Here is an 18,823-nt window from a genome sequence, read left to right on the forward strand (position 1 = left end):
CTACTTTCCATCTTTTTTCCTTTTATTCCTTCCGTCCCTTCTCTCCTTCCTCCTTTTCCCTCCCCTTTATACCTATCCTTTCCTTTTTTTCCTGTTCTTTTTCCTTTCTCACAGTCCTTTGTCTCTTTCCTCCAACTCATCCTTTTCCTGCCTCTCCCTTCTCTTTCAGTCTTGCTCTCCCCTTGGCGTATATACTTGTGTAAATGTTGGGTTTCCTTACTTCTTAGCAGGGTGAGGTAGCGGCTGGTGGGGTGCTGATGCCACAGTGTTAGGAGCAGGGCCCATGGTAGGACGATGAGCAGTGTAGTGAGAAGGTTTCGTCTCCTCAGCATGCTGTTGAGACTTTCCGTGCCAGGTCATTTCTTTACCTGGATGGGAAAGAAAGATAATAAAAGGAATGGAGGAGCTCAGCTATGAGGAGAGATTAGCTGAACTGAATCTATTCTCCCTTGAGAAGAGACGTATAAGGGGGGATATAATCACCCTGTATAAATATATAAATGGTCCATATAGAGAACTCTCTTCCCCATTATTCACTTTGAGATTATTACAAAGCACAAGGGGGCGCTATTTGCATCTGGAGGAAAAGAAGTTTAAGCTCCGGATAAGGAAGGGATTCTTCACTGTAAGGTCTGTGAAAATGTGGAATCGGCTCACTCAGGAAAAAGCTGGATGATTTCTAGAAGCACAGAATATAACTGGGGAATAAAGCTTTAAAGTAAAGTTGTGCAAAAAGGCTACAGTAGGATATCTATGCAGCAAAACAGAAAATATTTTTTTGTTTGGTATGTATCATACATATATAATTTTTAGTATACTCTATAGAACTATATAATTCTATATAGAATACGGCAATATGTGACTACCCATGACTATATATTCTGTTTGCACACAGCAACAACTACAGCAGATCTCACCAAAATTCCACTCATTTGATTTTTATCACTTTTGTACATGACTCCCCAATGGTACCTAAGTAAACAATAAGTATGTTTTTTGCTAGTTCTAAGAAAAGATCTAACTATGTTATTTGGGAGAAACTAAATCAGCTGCATATATATCCTACAGTAGACTTTTAGCACAATAGAACAACTATACTAAAATACCTTTAATCCATTATATTGATGCTGTTTTATTATCGTATAAATAAAATGAAACCATGTCCTATAATTATGCTATGTAACCAGCATTTCAATACTCTGTATGACATATTACATTATATATCTTTTATATGTATGTATAGACTGTAAAGCTCGCTCAATACCATATCCCTGAGGAAGCCTAATCATGGCGAAACGCGGCGGAGTTTATGTGACATTACATGGTCAGAACGTATATGACATTATGCTGTCGTTTTTTATACTGTATATGCTTAGAAGCACCTTGTATAGTATGAAATAACTAAGCCCTGTGAATTGATAAAAATATGTAAAATATGTATACTTGTTTACTGTAAATATGTATTGATATGTAAAAATACATAATTAATTTTTGCATGAAAGAGTAAGCCTCAAACCTTTTTCTTTCCTTTTTTATCTGATTTACATATATTAGTGCCTAGCCATTTTATCAGGGAGGTTTGATTTTTATGTCTTGATATAACTAACTTCGGCATCTTTCTCCATTTATCTTGGCGAATGGATTTCTAAAGCGGAATGTCTACCTTTTGCTTTAAAGTGGAACTATAGGAAACTTTCCCTCTCCTACTACAGTTTTGCTGCACCATTGGTATTTCTAGGAACAGAAGCTTTTTTTGTACAAATAAGTAAGGGCTTAACTCACTTTAACCCGTGTCCTTTAATGTACAGAGGGGGAAAAAAAGCTTCTGATTGCAGCACAAACAAAACAGGATGACTGAACTGACAGAAGAAATCTCAGCAAGTACAAAATGCTTTATTTCTGGCATCTACAACCTTTTTTAAACAGAATATGATCCAGCTAGTCATTATGGCTGCCGTTAATACTATTGTACAGCAAAAACTGACATTTGTGCTTATAGCCTTCTAAAAGAAAAAGCTACCTGCGATGATAGTTATGAGCAGTCTTTAATAAAGGTTTTGATCATCTGCAACTCCCTCACTAATCCCGCAAGCACAGATTTGATTGCTTAGGTCTTTCAGCAGCTTTATGCAGATTAGCGGCAGCGGAGCGGTAGTAATCTGATTAGTTCAGACTCATCTTTGTAATTAGTCCAAATCCGACAAGACAGGAGTGTTGGAAGAATTTAACATGCTCACTGCGGCATGGGCTGTAAGGCTCGCTAACCTGTAATTACCTGTCGCACTCGAGAATTGTTCAAATTATTTTATGGACAATATTTAGGTCATCAAAGAAATGAACAGCTCAGCGGTCTCTAACAGGACATAGCTTTAGATCTTTCCTACCTGACTGTTCTTTAGGGATGATCAGGTGATATTTGCGAAATTGTTTTTGCTGCAAAAATATGTTGATAGGGAGGTGGTTGGCAGAGTTTAGTGGGGACCTAAAGGAACATGTCCCAATGGGAAAAATAAACAAGTTTTTTCTGTATATAAAGTTAAAGTACAGTCAGGAAAAATTGCAGGAAGGGAGGGTAGTGGATACAGAGACCTATGCACTTATGTCCTGTGTTGGCATTTGCTTCCACAGGTCCCCCTTGAACTCTTTTTACCCAACATAAGTAATTTAGAAGCTCTGCATTACAAAATTTGAACTTGTATTTTCTTGAAAACATCAAATTTTGCAAATTTTGTATACATGTCTTAGGGTTTTTATAACTATTCTTCAAGTACTGTGACTTTGCAACAGCTATTTGGTGCTAGGGACACTCCCTGGCTCTTACCGATCCTGTACTTGTTTACTAGTTTCCTGACCTCTTGCCTGGTTAAAGATGCTGCCTTGCATGCCATCTGCCCCGACCTCCTGCCTGGTTACTGATGTCGCCTTGCCTTCTACCTGCCACCTGCCCTAACCTCCTGCCTTGTTACTGATGCCACCTTGCTTGTCCTCTGCCCTGACCTCCTGCCTGGTTACCAATCTCACCGTTCCTGACGCCTGACCTCCTGCCTGGGTACTGACGACACCTGGCCTGCTGCCTGCCCTGGCCTCCTGCCTGGTTCCTATTGCCCTCTCACCCGCAAAGCACTCCTTGACTGCACCTGACTCTGACAGTAGAAGCCTACATCCACTGATCCACCCTTTGATGAGGTGACCCCAGGGGCCACGACCTGGCAGAATCTAACAGCAAAGAGCACGGTAGTCACCAGAATTACCAGCCCATCACCCCTTGCGGGGTGCTTTGGTAAAAAACAAGTGTTACTTAGATTCTGCTCCCAAGTTGACCCCAAATATAGGATAACAAGTTGCTACTCTTCCCACCCTTTACATTAGTTACTCAGCAGCTGATACCACCCTGATCCCTCACCCAGCATTGACTCAGCAGCTCAGCTATCCCCATTTGGCAGGGAGATCAGAGTGAGCTTGGTGAGTTATTCCTGGAAGGATGCAACCAGAGGAGACCTTAACTACTGAGCCACTGGTGGGCAAGGGAAGCAGAAGGAGCTAAGCTACTGGGTCACTACTGGGAAGGGTATTAGGGTGAGCTGTACCATCAAAAGGGTTATAGTAGATTTCCATTTCCTAAGCATGAATACATGAATGATCTAGGATCCACTGATATGCAGATTTTGCCTGTCAAAGGGTCCACTTGTTTCACCTTTTACCCAATCAGCTGCCTAACCAGTGCCACCAAGCTGCTCCAAAGCTACCACCCGTGGAAGCTGCTAACGTCATTACCCCAGCTCCTGCAAACCAGCTACTTGTGATACATTTCTGCCAAAATTAAACCAAGCAGCTATAAGTGGTGGTATGTGCTGAATGGGTCACATTCACAGTCATTTTCATATTTTGATTTTTATTTCCTAGGCAGTAAAAGAATTCTATTCCTGTTCTGTTTTAAGGTTAAATATTTGTTTTTAATTCTTGTCCTTTCTAGTTCTCTCGAAGCTCCCTTGCTTGTTTTTTCTTAGAACTTTCTGCCATGCAGTTCTGTTTAGAAGTCTTGTTGCTCAGATTACCTTGATCTTTACTAACCTGTCTTGGCACTTCCTGTGGCGATGATTAGATCTTGGCCATAATGGCTCCTTTACAGGTCAATGCTTCCACATTCAGCTGACTTAAAATTGCTGGAATTGCTGCACAATGGCTGCAGGTTAGTCACAAGGAATAAATTGCTGAACTTAATCAAATACCTGCCTTCATGTATATGGTAGCTCTATCTAATACAGTATTACTCCACCTTTTTAACATGAAGGAACCCTTGAAATAGCTTTCAGGTCTTCAGGGAACCCTTGCTATACTATATCCACAGCTCACAGTATATTAGTATGGTGATCAGTAGAAAGAATTCTTCCTATATTGCTGGCCACTGGAACGAATGTCACCCTTACAGATAGCCAAAAACATCATTGGTGTCAGTTAAACCGATCGGAGAGTTACAAGATGCTCAAGGAACCCCCAACAACCTCTGGAGGAACCCTGGTTAAGAACCCCTCTCTAATATCTTCCAACTGGAGCACAATTTTGATCTTGAAATCTTGATGCTTATCCAAAATGGGCTGGTATGGTATTTCTGAAAGGTCAACAACCATGATTACAGGGTGTATTGCTACTTACAAGCCGGATAGGCTGGATGGGGTCTCACCTACTGCATTCTTTGCACCTACAACAGGTAATATTGAGGTAAAAAAATGCCTTGCAATAAAAAGGTTCCATTCGAACCTCGAGATGCTATCGACTTCAACTTCAACCTCGACCCGATATGCTATCGATGATAGCATATATCATGGACATTAGCCATTGGGACTGGTTTATTAAACTCCCCATGACTGGAGAAGATTGACTGTCATTGGGAAATCTGGGTGATCCAGCAATTGATTTCCTAAATTTTTGGTTTAGTTGATAATATTTTCAATCTTGAACCATTCCATGTTTGCTGGATGATTGATATGATATAATACCTGTAAGTCCTGGATATTGGGAATGTATGCTCCTTACTAGACACTAGTTTAGAAATGGTAGATTGCCATTTTACCAATATTTTTCTGTTCATGGCTTCCTGGCTATTTTGTCTACAGGTAGCAGTCAAACTTGTTGCCTTAGAAACAGTGCTGACCTTGGCTACGACCTAGTAGGACCATTCTTCACTCTTCTATCAAGACCTTTCCTTAATCACTTGAACATTATTCTTGGCCCCGGGTCTATGGACAGACAAGAAACACAAGATTAGTTTGTCCTTTGAATATTTAAAGAAGGCAAACAGCTCTCCTTAAGGTGTTTTTCTTTTTTTATTAATTTCCTTTCGATTTTGTGCCGAGGGCCGCTCTGGGGCACGTTGCTGTTGTACCGTAATCATCAGGAAACCAAATTGCCTAAGCCATGCAAATTCCCCCGGCTCTGACGAGGAGCCCAATAAAGACCTGTGAAGGATTGTAGACAAGGCCTCAATTATTCATGAGAATGACCTCTGCCTCCATGCCCCATGTATTATTCATGCTTGTTTGTTCCCTCGGTATCACATCCACTCGGCAGACACAACTCTCCTCCAATTTATATCAAGATAACCGAATGGCTCCATCTGTCTCTCCCACTTGTTTTTTATTTGCCAATTACTGAGCCACTTCTTGCTCCAGCTGCGTTGGAGAAAACAAAAGATATTCTTTGTATTATCTGATGCCGGAATATTATGCAATTGTGAGGAGCATCATCTGTAGGAAATGCAAAGGGTGGCGGGTATTGTCTTTACCTAGACATAAAGTGGTTGGTTTATGGAGATTAGAACATCATCTGCAACCTTTAGTTCTCCTGGGAATTCTGCAGAGGTTGTATGGAAATGAAAAGAACTGGTTAGATGTTTTCAGCAAAGTCACAGGGAATGTGATGAAAGGGCGTCATGGGTGTCAATAGGCGATCACTATCTGTGATGAATCTTGAAGACATCTGAAATGCTATGGACTGATTTACCAGGCATAACATATCCAGATTATTATTTCCTGACATAATTGTTGGGGAAGGTTGGGCAACTTGGAGCCAATATCAGCAGTCAAGTTCTTTTTCTTTGCAAAAATGGATTCTGGGTTTTAAATGAAGCAGTTGGGATGGGGTGGGATATATAAGTGAGAATGATCTGGGAAAATATTTATAGATCTTGCAAGATCTTTTTTGTAGAATTGTTGCAGAGGATTGTTCGTAGCAACATGTTCTCTACAAAGAAGAGTCAGTGTGAGTCTAGTTTAAAACATAACAGTTGGTTCCTGCATGCACTTCTTTTTTTTAACAAGAAAAAGGTTGCCAGCAGAATATATTATAGCAGAATAAAGCAAACAAACAATAGTCTGGCAGGGCAATAACTACCTTATTTTGTCTCTTGCTAACAAATAAAAAAACAAATAACCATAGTCTTTGCACAGAAACTCCACGGCAAAGTAAAGTCAGCAGATCTCCTGCACTTCAGTTCCCTTCTTGCCCTGGGAAGCCAGTGAGATCCCATTAACATAGAGCACCTGCACTCCCCACCCGTCCAAGGAACCTTGTCCAGCTCCGGAACTCTTTTGTCTGACAGAACCAATTCTGTTTTTTCCTGGAGCCTAGTTGTAAGGTGCCACAGTCTGGTTGCATCCCAGGTCCCATGCAGAACCTTTCCAGCCATACAATGGGACACCCTGTCCAACGTTGTAAAATGGTATCAAATGTGTTTGAATTTTCAAAGGATTCCTGGGGATTAGAAAAAAGTGGAATGGAAGTATAAAAAATTCAGACATCCTTCTACTTATTGGACTCAAAAGTATTTAAGGCAATTATTATGCATCAAGCTCAGCCTAATAAGTTGACTTGGTGATGGTGACCCTTTCCAGTCTCCTAATAACGGCAGTTGTGCCACCATCATTTGCTACACTGGCTATTTCAATCATTTGTTGTCCCATAAGGAACTAAAAGAGCTACTGCCAATATGCAAATTCAAACTTTTAGTTAAACCTCAGCAAAGTTTTCCTTTTTGCATCTGAACATTCGCCATGCTTTCCTGTCTTGGACATGGCATCTTCTCAGAAAATATTTTTAGGAACTTGAGCTCTCTTGATTTAGAAAGAACAGAGCAATTCAAATGAAATTAATTTAATTGTGTATTACTGATTTTGCAGTCAGCCAAATGTCACCCTTTTTGGCACAAGAACAGGTCTCGGATAAAGAAAATCAGCTCCCCTACACCCCTTTCCCACCCCATTAAAGCCCATTGCACCATTAGAACCATCAAAAAATATTGATTTCACTTTTTAATTCAATTTCAATATCCCACTGACTCCAATTTATTTAGTTGATATAGTGAATTTTACTAAAATTTGGTTGCATTGCATAGCAAAGCACAGAAAAAGGTTGATGATATGGCTGGGTCCTATATCATGAAAACCTAAAGTTTTAATTATTATTTGCATTAGAATGTTGGTTCTGCAGTTGAAGCTAAAGAAGGAACCAAGGACCCAAAATCTAACCAGAATAGAATTAAGCTTTAGGATGTGCTATAAAGATTTGTGTTCTTAAGCTACGTACACACTTCCAATTATTATCGTCGGAAAACGAACGACGAACGTTCCTGCACGATATAGACGAACGATCGTATAGCACCGATCCTGCACATAGAGGTAACGACACGATCGTTCGTAGATATTGTACACACAATAGATACGATCGTTTAAGCGATAGAGGAACTATGTGCACGACAGGAAAGTGAACGGACGTTCGTTCATCACGCATGCTCTGAACATGGACGATCAACGAACGACCGTACACACGAACGATGTTCAACGATCGTCGTCCAATCCGATCCGCCGGTCCGGTCGTTCGTTTCCAGCGACTTTCCTCGTTCGTCGGCGTCGTTGGTTACTTTTTTACGAACGATTTTTTGCCCAATCGATCATTCGTCGTTCGATTGGAACGATAAAAATTGGAAGTGTGTACGCACCTTAACTGTACATGTTTATATAATTCACAGGGGTCTTTTTTTAAAGCAGTGAGCCTGACATTCACTGAAACATTCCCTGGTGGAGAATCTTCCAGGTCCATGTGCTTCAAAGGAATTGACTGATTCCCCACCAGGGATGTTTCAATAAACGTCAGATTCACTGCTTTAAAAATAGACCCTCTAATCTAATATTAGAATCCCTCCTATAGATTTCTGCATTGCTCAGTGTAATTTAACAGTCCACATTTGGATTGCTTTGCAAAGAAGACCTCTCCTGCAGGAAGCACTGTTTATAGTGATGGATATAAATATATATATATATATATATATATATATATATATATATATATATATATAATACAGCAACAGTGCAAGCTGTTTACAGAAAAATAATGATTCATTTCCTTCCCAGCAGGCAGCCCCAGACACCTCTGTAACACTCTGACTATTGTTCAGCTACAGAAACATTTCCATTTTACCAAGCCTGAGCCATCTGTGTGCAAACCAGGTCCCATACACAATTGTATCTTCCCAAGCTGTTCCTGGAGCAGCCCCAGGTTTTGATAAAGTGCACCGCTCGGCTGTTCTTCCCAGGAGGGTTTATTAGAGGATGAGATAATGAAATAGTTAGGAGGTAAAGAAAAAACAAAAACAGCGATATAGGATAAACCAAAATGAATAAAATCGGATGAAAACCCACTTAAGTTTCTTTTATGATTTATGTTAAAGAAAATGTATTTGCAGTATATATATAGTGCTTGGAGCATGCAGTCCAGTAATAGCGTGAACTCTACCTATGTCTTCTTACCTTTTCTTTGGTACATTGCCACTATCTCAGCTAATAGCAGGTCCCTCTTCTGCATCCAAAAATAGGACTTCATACAATGGGGAGCATTTTGGCTTCAGCCAGGTGAGATGTTTCCTGCTGTGTACAATAACAATACGGCTGAAGGTAGCTAATGGATATAAAGGGCTTTTCTATTGCCCCATAGTCCTTAGGGGGAGGAGTGGTTCCTGGTATGTAATTTACCCCAGTAAAAAATGTAAAAATGGATGCTCACATGCTTTTTATGGCGCCATCCACTGCTCTTGGGACTGGGTATTTCCAAAGCACCAGAACAGAATATAGTAAGGGAAGAGCCAACTGATTCTATTTCAGTTTTTTTCAGGGATACATTTTTTAATTAATTTCTTGTCTATAATGTATATGTTTACTTGCAAAAAAAAGGAACGCTAGGGGTAGATCTGCCTTTGGGTAGGCAACACTGTATGGGTCCTCGGTCACTCGCATTGCAGCATTAGTTCTTAAAGAACCAGCATCTCCTTCACTCTTGTTATCAGTTGCACCAGATTTTGATTCTTGAACCTGGCACATTTGTAAAGCACCTTGAAATATGTGCTCCTAGCCTTACAATGGTATCACTGCTTTGTACAAAGTTCAATAATTCCCATGAATTTCAATGGGTTGACAGGCCCTATATCTTTCAGTTAGAGAATGGCTGAAGCGTCCCTTTAATATCTTGTATTACTTCATCCCGGCTCTGGCACGGCACCCAAGTATCAACCATCAGCCGTTCCCCATATTTCTTTGCTGTACAGTAGGACCTGTTCATGCGGCCAGCACAGACAATGCATTTGTGTTTCCTGCGTGAAAAGGTCCATTCATAGTGGCAGAGGACAAGGTTCCAGCTGGGACAAAGTGGAGATGGATACAGTGTTGTACTATCATTCATCACTTGTTAATAGACGCTGCCCCATTGTCTCGTGACTCGTGTGCCACTACCAGATGGAAAGTTGGCGGGTGGAAGACTCTGCTTCCGGCCTTTTCCAATATCCCAATCCATGATGGAAAATCTTCTGCTGTTCTGCAGAATTGTATCATTATTCAGATTCTCTGCTTTATAAATAGAGCCCATTGACCAGCCACCACGGTGCATATGCTGAAAGGAACCATGTTTGGAAAGGGAAAGCGTTTGGATGACCTGCCTACTATATTCACATATTGAATTCAATTTGTGTACCTCTGTGCCCCCTTGACCTCTTTAAGATTAGTAGCCCCATTGGGAAAAATGAAACTCCTATGGAAGAGAATGCTTGCAATTTGACCTCAAACTCTCAGATGGCCTCTGGTAAAAGCAATAAGATAACTGCAGGAGCTTGGGGATGGATTTTGGGAAGATTAATTAAGCAAGAAGTGTTCAGGGTTAGGTTTTTTTGTCTCTTCCTAACCTTGTAGTAAGGGCCAGTTCACACATGCGGTAAGGTTGTGTTGCATTTGTTACTTCTTCTCTATGCATGAGGTTGCCGTGCTTCGTGTGCCCATAGGAAATGAATAGGAATAGTGTGCACCAATTAAATACCACCTGCTAGCAAATGTTCAAATGTTCATCCATCAAGAACGTGCCTATAGGCCAGGGCTGCCAAATGGCTGCTGAGGTGCCAAAAGCCACCCAGGGTGCACTGCCTGTGCCAAGCGAATCTAAATCTGTTCCTTAATCTATCTCACAGCTCCAGTTTTGCATCACTTTGCCATGTGACAGAACAGATAAATGTTCCCCTGCTAAGTAAATTTTCCTTGTAAAGTGACATTGCCACATTTTCTAAAAGGGAAATGTCAACTTTTCCAGTTTTTTTTTAAATTAAAATTGCCTGTTAGCATGGAAATAATTCTATTTTTTTGCAAACGTTTAATTATAAATGGCTTCATTTCACAGTTACATGTCACATCAATGTTATAACACTTTCACATGTTTCCTTTACAGACAGGTGTGAGTTGTGTCGCTGAATATAGAATTCTGTAATATAAATGTTCTGTTAATTAAAGGGTTGAGCTGGCGGCCCTGCACCTTATAGAATGGCTCCTTCCCAATAGAGTAACCGATTCTGAAACGCCATGAATCTATCACCTCTGCAAAACACAATCTCCATCCCGATAATAACCTTCTCACATCTTGTGCCGCACAGATGATTAAAAAAAAAAAGTGATATATATGGGACTTTATGGACACTGTGCCAAGTGTTTAAGTACTTTCTTTTCAAATATAAAGAAACTTGTATGGGAAAATGAAAAAGTGCTAGAGACTGCCAGTAGCATTAACACAGCAGATTTGGTTCATTGTATTATGATGGTAATATTGCCAGTAGATTTATTGTATTTTCCTCTTCCTGGAATAGGGTGACAACGCTGTATGTTGGAATCGTGCAGCTGAGTTGTCACCAGGTAGTCTTAGATGGACAGCTGGTCCTTGAAATGGATACAGGATGGACTAATGCTTGTTAACCACCTGCTCTATGGCTTAGCCTTTAGCTTAACTACAGTGCTTATCAGTGAAATGAATAAGGGTGGGTCTGTTGTCTGTGAAAATTTCAAATAAAAACAAATAAATTGGGGTGCCTGTGTGGTCAGTGTTATGATCTGGGGCACTTGTGTGTGCAGTGATGTGATCTGGGGTGCCTAAGAGGGATGTATTATGCTTGTTGGGTCAGCGTTATGATCTGGAATGCCTGTGGGGGCAGTGTTATGATCTGGGTTGTCTGTGAGAGCAGTGTTAAGATCTGGGGTTCCTGTGGGGGCAGTGTTATGATCTGGGGTTCCTGTGGGGACAGTGTTATGATCTGGGCTTCCTGTGGGGGCATTTTTTTTATTTCTGGGGTGTCTGTGAGAGCAGTGGTATGATCTGGGGTTCCTGTGGGGGCAGTGGTATGATCTGGGGTACCTGTTGGGAAAGCGTCATGATCTGGGGTGTCTGTGAGAGCAGTGGTATGATGTGGGGGACATGTGGGGACAGTGATATAATCTGGGGTTCCTGTGGGGGCAGTGATATAATCTGGGGTTCTTGTGGGGGCAGTGTTATGATCTGGGGTACCTGTTGGGTCAGTGTCATGATCTGGGGTGCCTGTTTGGTCAGTGTCATGATCTGGGGTGCCAGTTGGGGGCAATGTTATGATCTAGGCTACCTGTGGGGGGTCAATGTTATATTCTGGGGTTGGTTTCATTGGTCAGGTTTGGCAATGTTATGTGGCCAAAAAATGGGGTGAACTAACCCCCCTGGATTGTCCAGGTTTTTCCACCATGTATTTTTTCTCCCCTAATGGCATGGACATATTCCAAGATGACAAAGCCAGAATTCATCAGGGTCAGATTGTGATTGAGTAGTTCGGGAAGCTGAGACATCATTGTCACCCACTGATTGGCCACCACTGAGTCCAGACCTGAACCCCATTGAGAATCTTTTGGATGAGCTGGAATAGACTTTACAGAGCTCCGACTCTCCCATCATCAATACAAGATCTTGGGGGGAAAATTACTGCAACGCTAGATGGAAATAAATGTTGTGACAATGTATAGGCTTATCGAAACACCATGGTAAATGTGTGCTCTAATCAAAGCTAAAGGCAGCCTGATGAAATATTGTAGTATGTGACTTTTCTTTTTTTGGCCAGGCAATAGTTTTATTTATATACTGCATGTAGTGCCCGCTGCACACCTGTATTTTTCATTGTTTGTGGTGCAGCGATGACATTACTCCTTCATTTTACCTTAACCGTTATTGGATGGCGGTCGATGAGAGCGGCTCTATCGGCAAATGACACTCTATAATGAAGAACCTTCTCCATTATCCCACTGCTGCTACCTTTAATGACTGTGAATGCATTCAGGACACGCAGCTTTGTATTACTGAGATCAGTGGCGGCTGTAACTCCATTTACTGCTAGATCACTTTCTGCTCGCTGAGGACATGCAAAGGAAAAAATGTAAATTTTTAGAAATGTTTAAAGGGACCCTGTAGTCCTTTTCTGTTGGCTTTATATGTGAAGTGATCAGATTGATGCAGGAACAAGTGAATATTAGTACACACAAAGAGATCTATTGCAGTATTGAGAATGACTGACTTGTCCGAGCAAAGTTGCAGACAGTAATCAAGTTCTGTCCTTCTGATCACGGGGTGTAGATAGGGATAGGGCCAATTAGAAGACAGAAAAGAGGCTCCCAATGGGATCACTTGTCTGTTGAATTCATATCAGATTCACTTCAGATCATTTTGCTGGATAGGAAATTGGATTAGAAGTGATGAGAAGTCAGTCCTTAAAAACCAATGAGCTATGGGAAATGCCATGGTTCGCATTATTAGGTATAGATTCCAATTTCCATCTTGATCTTGCCTCAGTGCATCTATCAACACTTTTATTACTTCGGAATGAGTCATGGTCTAAGATGTTCTGTGACTTATTGGGTATTTTCCCTTGATTTCCAGTGTTGGGGCACAAAAGGAAGAAAGAGGAAAAATCCCCAAAGTGCTGGGAAGTCCCCACTCAAATATTTGCCATTGGAACCAATAGAAGCCATTTACTATAACTCCACTAAATATAGAATTGTAATTCCAGCTGTTGGTGCAAATCAGAGAAAAAGCAAGATCCTTATTGCCCACTTAACCCATATATTGTTTGCTAAAGCATGTTGAGTTTTGGCAGCCCATTCATTTGAATTGCTGTCAGTGCAACTTAATGCAAATTGGACATGATCCTGTCCTAATGCAGTGCCATGTGTTTTTGTTCATGGTGACAGACTGTCCACCTTTACCCGTTAACTTTGAATCCATCCTCATTCCTGAAATGAGTAAAGATTATAACCTTGTTGCACCACAGTTGTGACTCTTACAATGTTGTCTGCTTGAGCATAAAGTCTGAATAGTGTATTGTGTCAGTAGTGAAAAATGACTGGCAGGACAATGTGCCACAATGGATGGTGTTGGTGATGCATGGTACTTTTACTGCATGGTGCTGGTAATATTTGGCATCGGTAATCCATGGCGTTGGTAATGCATGGTGCTGAAAATGCATTGAACTGGTACTGCATGGAGTTGGTAATACCTGGTGCTAGTACTACTTGGTACTGGTAATGCATAGTGGTGGTAATGCATAATACTCCTAGCACATGGTACTGGTACTGCATGGTGTTGTTATTTGCTCTGTATTGGTATTGCATGTTGTTATTAATGAATGGAGTTGATACTGCATGGTAATGGTAAAAATAGTGCTGGAAATACATGGTATAACAGTGGTAACACATGCATAATGGTGGTAATACATGCATAGTGGTGGTAATGTATAATACTCCTTGCCCATGGTACTGGTACTGCATGGTGGTGGTAACACTTGGCATTGGTAATCCATGGCGTGGTATGGTATGATACTTATAATGCACTGAACTGGTACTTTATGGTGTTGGTAATACCTGGTGCTAGTACTATTTGGTACTGGTAATGCATAGTGGTGGTAATGCATAATACTCATAGCACATAGTACTGGTACTGCATGGTGTTTTTTTTTGCTTGGTACTGGTATTGCATAGTATTAATAATGTATGGAATTGATGCTGCATGGTAAAATTTAGTGCTGGTAATACATGGTACACGTATAGCATGGTGCTTGTAATACTAGGTACTGGTACTACTTGGCACTGGTAATGCACAGTTGTTGTAATTCATTGTACTCTTAGCACATAGTACTGTTACTGCATGGTGCTTGTGATTTACATGGTCCTGGTATTGCATAGTGTTGGTAATGTATGGAATTGCTACTTCATGGTACTGGTAATGTATAGTGCTGGTAATACATGGCACTTGTATGGCATGGTGCTTGTAACACTAGGCACTGGTACCGCATGGTACTGGTAATGCCTGCTACTGGTATAGACCCCTATCCATTTTTTGTTCCTTTCCAAATAGAGATTCCCCATCTCTATTTATCCTGATGACCCTTACCACCAAGGCACAGAACCATGAGAAATCCTGACTTTAGCATGATCACCAAAACAGGGGCTGGTGGCATATCCCCCATAGTAGACACCTGTTCGGGTGATCACTATCCAAAGCAGGAATTGGCCTTTGCTCTAGTTGGAGGTTTCCAGTTTCCTGGATTAGAGATTTCAGGTCTGACTAGAAGAAAAGTAATAGTGACACAGACAGAGCAGAAAACGTGGCAGGGTGATTTATCGGGATCTTAGAAGTAACACAAGAATGAGTTTCTCAGAGATTTACAAGCAGCCATAAACAAGGCTCTCTCTCCGCAGCCTCATAGTGTAAATAAAGCAGCCAGGCAGTTTTATGACTTGGAAGCAGAATGGCTTTATTAAAGCTCAGCGCTGGTGAAAATCAGGTGATTATTCCTGAAAATTATGCCACCACCTCTCCGGCCTCCACCGTGTTTATTTTATTGGGATTTAATTACCTGGCATTAGCATAACCTCCTGAGCCACAGAAAAGGCTTATCTACAAATGTTAATTAGATAAAGCAAAGGCCGCAAATCATTTATTTTTAATAGACAGTAAATCAGAGGCGATGATTGCAAACACATTATTGTGTAGCGCTGTCCAATTGAGGTCCTTTTTTTGCTAACAACTAGAGATGCTATCGGTCTGAGGAATAATTGGGAAAGGGGAATTACGAGGGGTGCTAAGAAGTTCCTGGCTTTGCCCCCTTCCAGATGAAATAGAAAAATGAGTGTGGGGGCATATGACAGCCTAATATCTTAGTATGTAACTGTGCAAATATCACAAACACTGGGGGAGAAGTGTCCTTCCTACAACACTGTCAAAACCTAGATATCTCGTTTTAAGACTGGGCATTTCACTGTTGAAGATGAGCCCCGCAGTGGGCGCCCCCCAACCGTAACTGACCCGGCAACCTGTGATGCTGTCCATGAGCTGATTATTGAGGACCCGCGAATATCCACAAAAAAGATAGCCCAGATACTTGACATCTCATGGGAGCTTGTTGGGTTTGTTATCACCACTATCCTAGACATGGCAAGCTTTCAGCGAAGTGGGTGCCGAAATGTTTGAACAGTTAGATCAGAAGGAACGAGTTGAAGCATACAAAGCTGTTTTGGTCCATTTTGAAGCTGCACAGGACTTTTTGGCTAGGTTAGTGACTGAGGATGAAACACATCTATGATCCTAAAACCAAGGAACAGTCAAAGGAATGGCGCCACAGTGGGTCCCCGCAGCCGAAGAAGTTTTGAACCCAGAAATCGGCCAAAAAAAGTCATGGTGTCCGTTTTCTGGGACAAAGATGGTATTCTGTTGGTAGACTACCAACCTCAGGGATCTAGTATCCCCAGACAGTATTATGCTAACCTCCTGGACCAGCTGAAGGAGGCAATTAGGACAAAACGCTGTGGAAAGTTGACCAAAGGAATCCTTTTTTTGCAGGACAGTGCACCTGCGCACACATCCAACGTTGTGGCTGCCAAATTGAACACGCTGGGTTTCCAATTGGTCTACCATCCCCCCTACTCACCTGACCTGACACCGTCTAAATATTATCTGTTCCCGAATTTAAAGAAACACCTGAAGGGGCAACGTTTTGAGGACATTTCTGACATCAAAGATGCTGCTGAGAGCTGGTTTGCGGCCCAACCAAAGGACTTTTATTTGAACGGTCTATAAAAGCTGCAACTACGCTGTACCAAGTGCATCAGTCTCAGGGGGAATATATTGAATAAATGTGTTATTCCATAACTCTGGCTCTCTTCTTTATGGGCAAAGCCAGGAACTTCTCAGCACTCCCTCGTATAGTGAGCTGTCCATGCACAATTCTCAGGATGAATTAATAAAGTGGGTGAATGATTGTGGTTTGATAAAGCTCTGTGTATCATCAACAATTCCTATTTTTTAAATAAAATACCATTTCACTTTTGTATCATCTTTTGCTGTATCTCTTTTGGTCTATATGCACTCCAGTGATGGCATTTCTACGATGGCTTTGCCTATAATGACGATGATAAAACGATGGACCATGACTGTACAATGTGACACATGAAGTCTTTACAGGGATAACTAGTGGTATTTTTTTTGGCTGCGTTCACTGCCCCCCAGGCGCTTATTGTCATACACCAGGTGCCCAGGAGCTGTAACAAGCTGTCACTGCTGTGCGTTTTCCAAAAGGCTGCAAAAGCCTTGTAAAGCAATCCATTTTTTTACTTTATTTTATTAGAATCTGTCTGTACAAACATCTTTCAAATGCCTAAATAAACCGAAAAAGTTCCTCTTTAATATTAGGAAGAGTTGTGACAGGTCCTCCCCGCTGGTTAGAAGGGCTGGGACTGTCATCTTATTAAACAGGCCTCAAATAAAATAAGACGATGCTAACGATATTCTTGAAATACTGACATGGCAAGCGAGTTGAAATTTACATAATTAATTGCAAGTTCAGCCGGATTTGATAATATATTTCTAGTGCCCTGCAGCTTCCAATCACACGACTTCCCCATCTTAAAATAAGAATACGTTATGTGCAGGTATGCATGATGAGCCAGTGATGTTCCTAAAAGCTCAGACTACCTGCAAGAAGATCAGCGGTCACCTGAAAATTCTAACTTGACGTGTCCATTGCCATGAAGTCATGAGCTGACCAACAGAGACCTGGCCAACTTTATACCTACCTGTGTGTAGATAGAAAAGTATTGTATTGTGCAATGGGGGAAAGGGCAGCTACTGGTGCCAACGCAACCGCATAATACAGGACAGACCGTCATATGTCTGCTGTGGTGTGCCAAACCGCACGTCTATCAGGAAATGCTGGCAAAGTTCATTCAAGATGAATGGCAATCCAATGAACTTTGCCAGCACTTTCTGATACACATTAACACTTTAAGATGAATTGCACTGTGGATTAATCATTGCCATGTGCTATAATAATAGATATTTAATGGCTTCTTCAGCACGTGTTTTACCATGCTTCATGTATAGGTATGAAACCAGCCTAAGATTTCCTGTCCCCTGACCCCCGATCCTCCAGCCAAAGCTATGTACACATTATATTATTTTTATTATCATCCAAAGCACCAACATATTACATAGCATTGTACAAAGTGCATAGCCATGTTCTTTGGAAGGGCTCACAATCTAATGTCCCTAAGGTCATTTTTTCGGGGGAAACAAATAAACCTAACTGCATGTTTTTGGAATGTGGGAGGAATCCCATGCAAACATGAAGAGAACCTACAAACTCCATGCAGATAGTGTCCTGGCTGGCATTCAAACATGGGACCCACTGACTAACCAATGAGCTGCTGTGCTATACACATCAGATGGACAGTTGTGCACGTCTCCGGGTAAAATCTAGCATGTGCACAGGGGTCATTGATCCGTCTTGGTGGATCAATGAATGATTGGCCGGGGATGCCCTCTCTGCTTTTCTATGGAGAGCACAGAGGGTTCTGCTTGCTGATCCTCCATCCTCCTCATTCCATTATTATTATTAATAATAATAAACAGGATTTATATATCGTCAACATATTACGCGGCGCTGTATATAGGGGCTGCAAATGACAGACAGATACAGATAGTGACACCTGAGGATAAGAGGACCCTGCCCCAAAGAGCTACAATCTAGGAGGTGGGGGATTTGAACTGTAAGGTGTGCACAGCATCCCTCATTTGAAATGATCACTAAAGATTGTTTCCAGTGACCGAAATCTGACATTTATAACATCTTCATAGGGTTTAACCATCAGCCCCATATAAAGCGGGTAATCCTAAATCATAAAGAAATATCTATGACCTATTAAATATTTTGAATTAAAGACGGAACATTCAGATTCTTAAATAAACCCAATCATGACCGGTTCTCTTTACGCTCCTTGCTACAGCCGATAAACCCCTCCGTGCAGGTAGGTTGCATCCATAATACGCATTTCAAGGCTTCATTTTTCATTTGGACAGGAGAATACCTTTAACACTGAATTTTAAATCATGCTCAGTTCCAGATGTGTGATCTTAATTACTTTCCTAGCACGGAAGTGGCAGGTTTTATTTTTTCAGGGAT

General features: G+C 41.3%; 1 protein-coding gene across 1 annotated transcript in view; it reads right to left on the minus strand.

Annotated features, from left to right (window-relative positions):
* Positions 1-18,823, minus strand: part of LOC140321637 (galactosylgalactosylxylosylprotein 3-beta-glucuronosyltransferase 1-like) — an 86,827-nt gene that overhangs the window by 25,397 nt on the left and 42,607 nt on the right. The window contains exon 2 of the mRNA XM_072398402.1: positions 221-368. Within this exon, the coding sequence (XP_072254503.1) occupies positions 221-332 (112 nt within the window). The 5' untranslated portion in view covers positions 333-368. The remainder of the gene's footprint in view (positions 1-220; positions 369-18,823) is intronic.

Source organism: Pyxicephalus adspersus, chromosome 1 (assembly GCF_032062135.1).
Source record: "Pyxicephalus adspersus chromosome 1, UCB_Pads_2.0, whole genome shotgun sequence".
In the NCBI taxonomy this organism is placed as follows: Eukaryota; Metazoa; Chordata; class Amphibia; order Anura; family Pyxicephalidae; genus Pyxicephalus; species Pyxicephalus adspersus.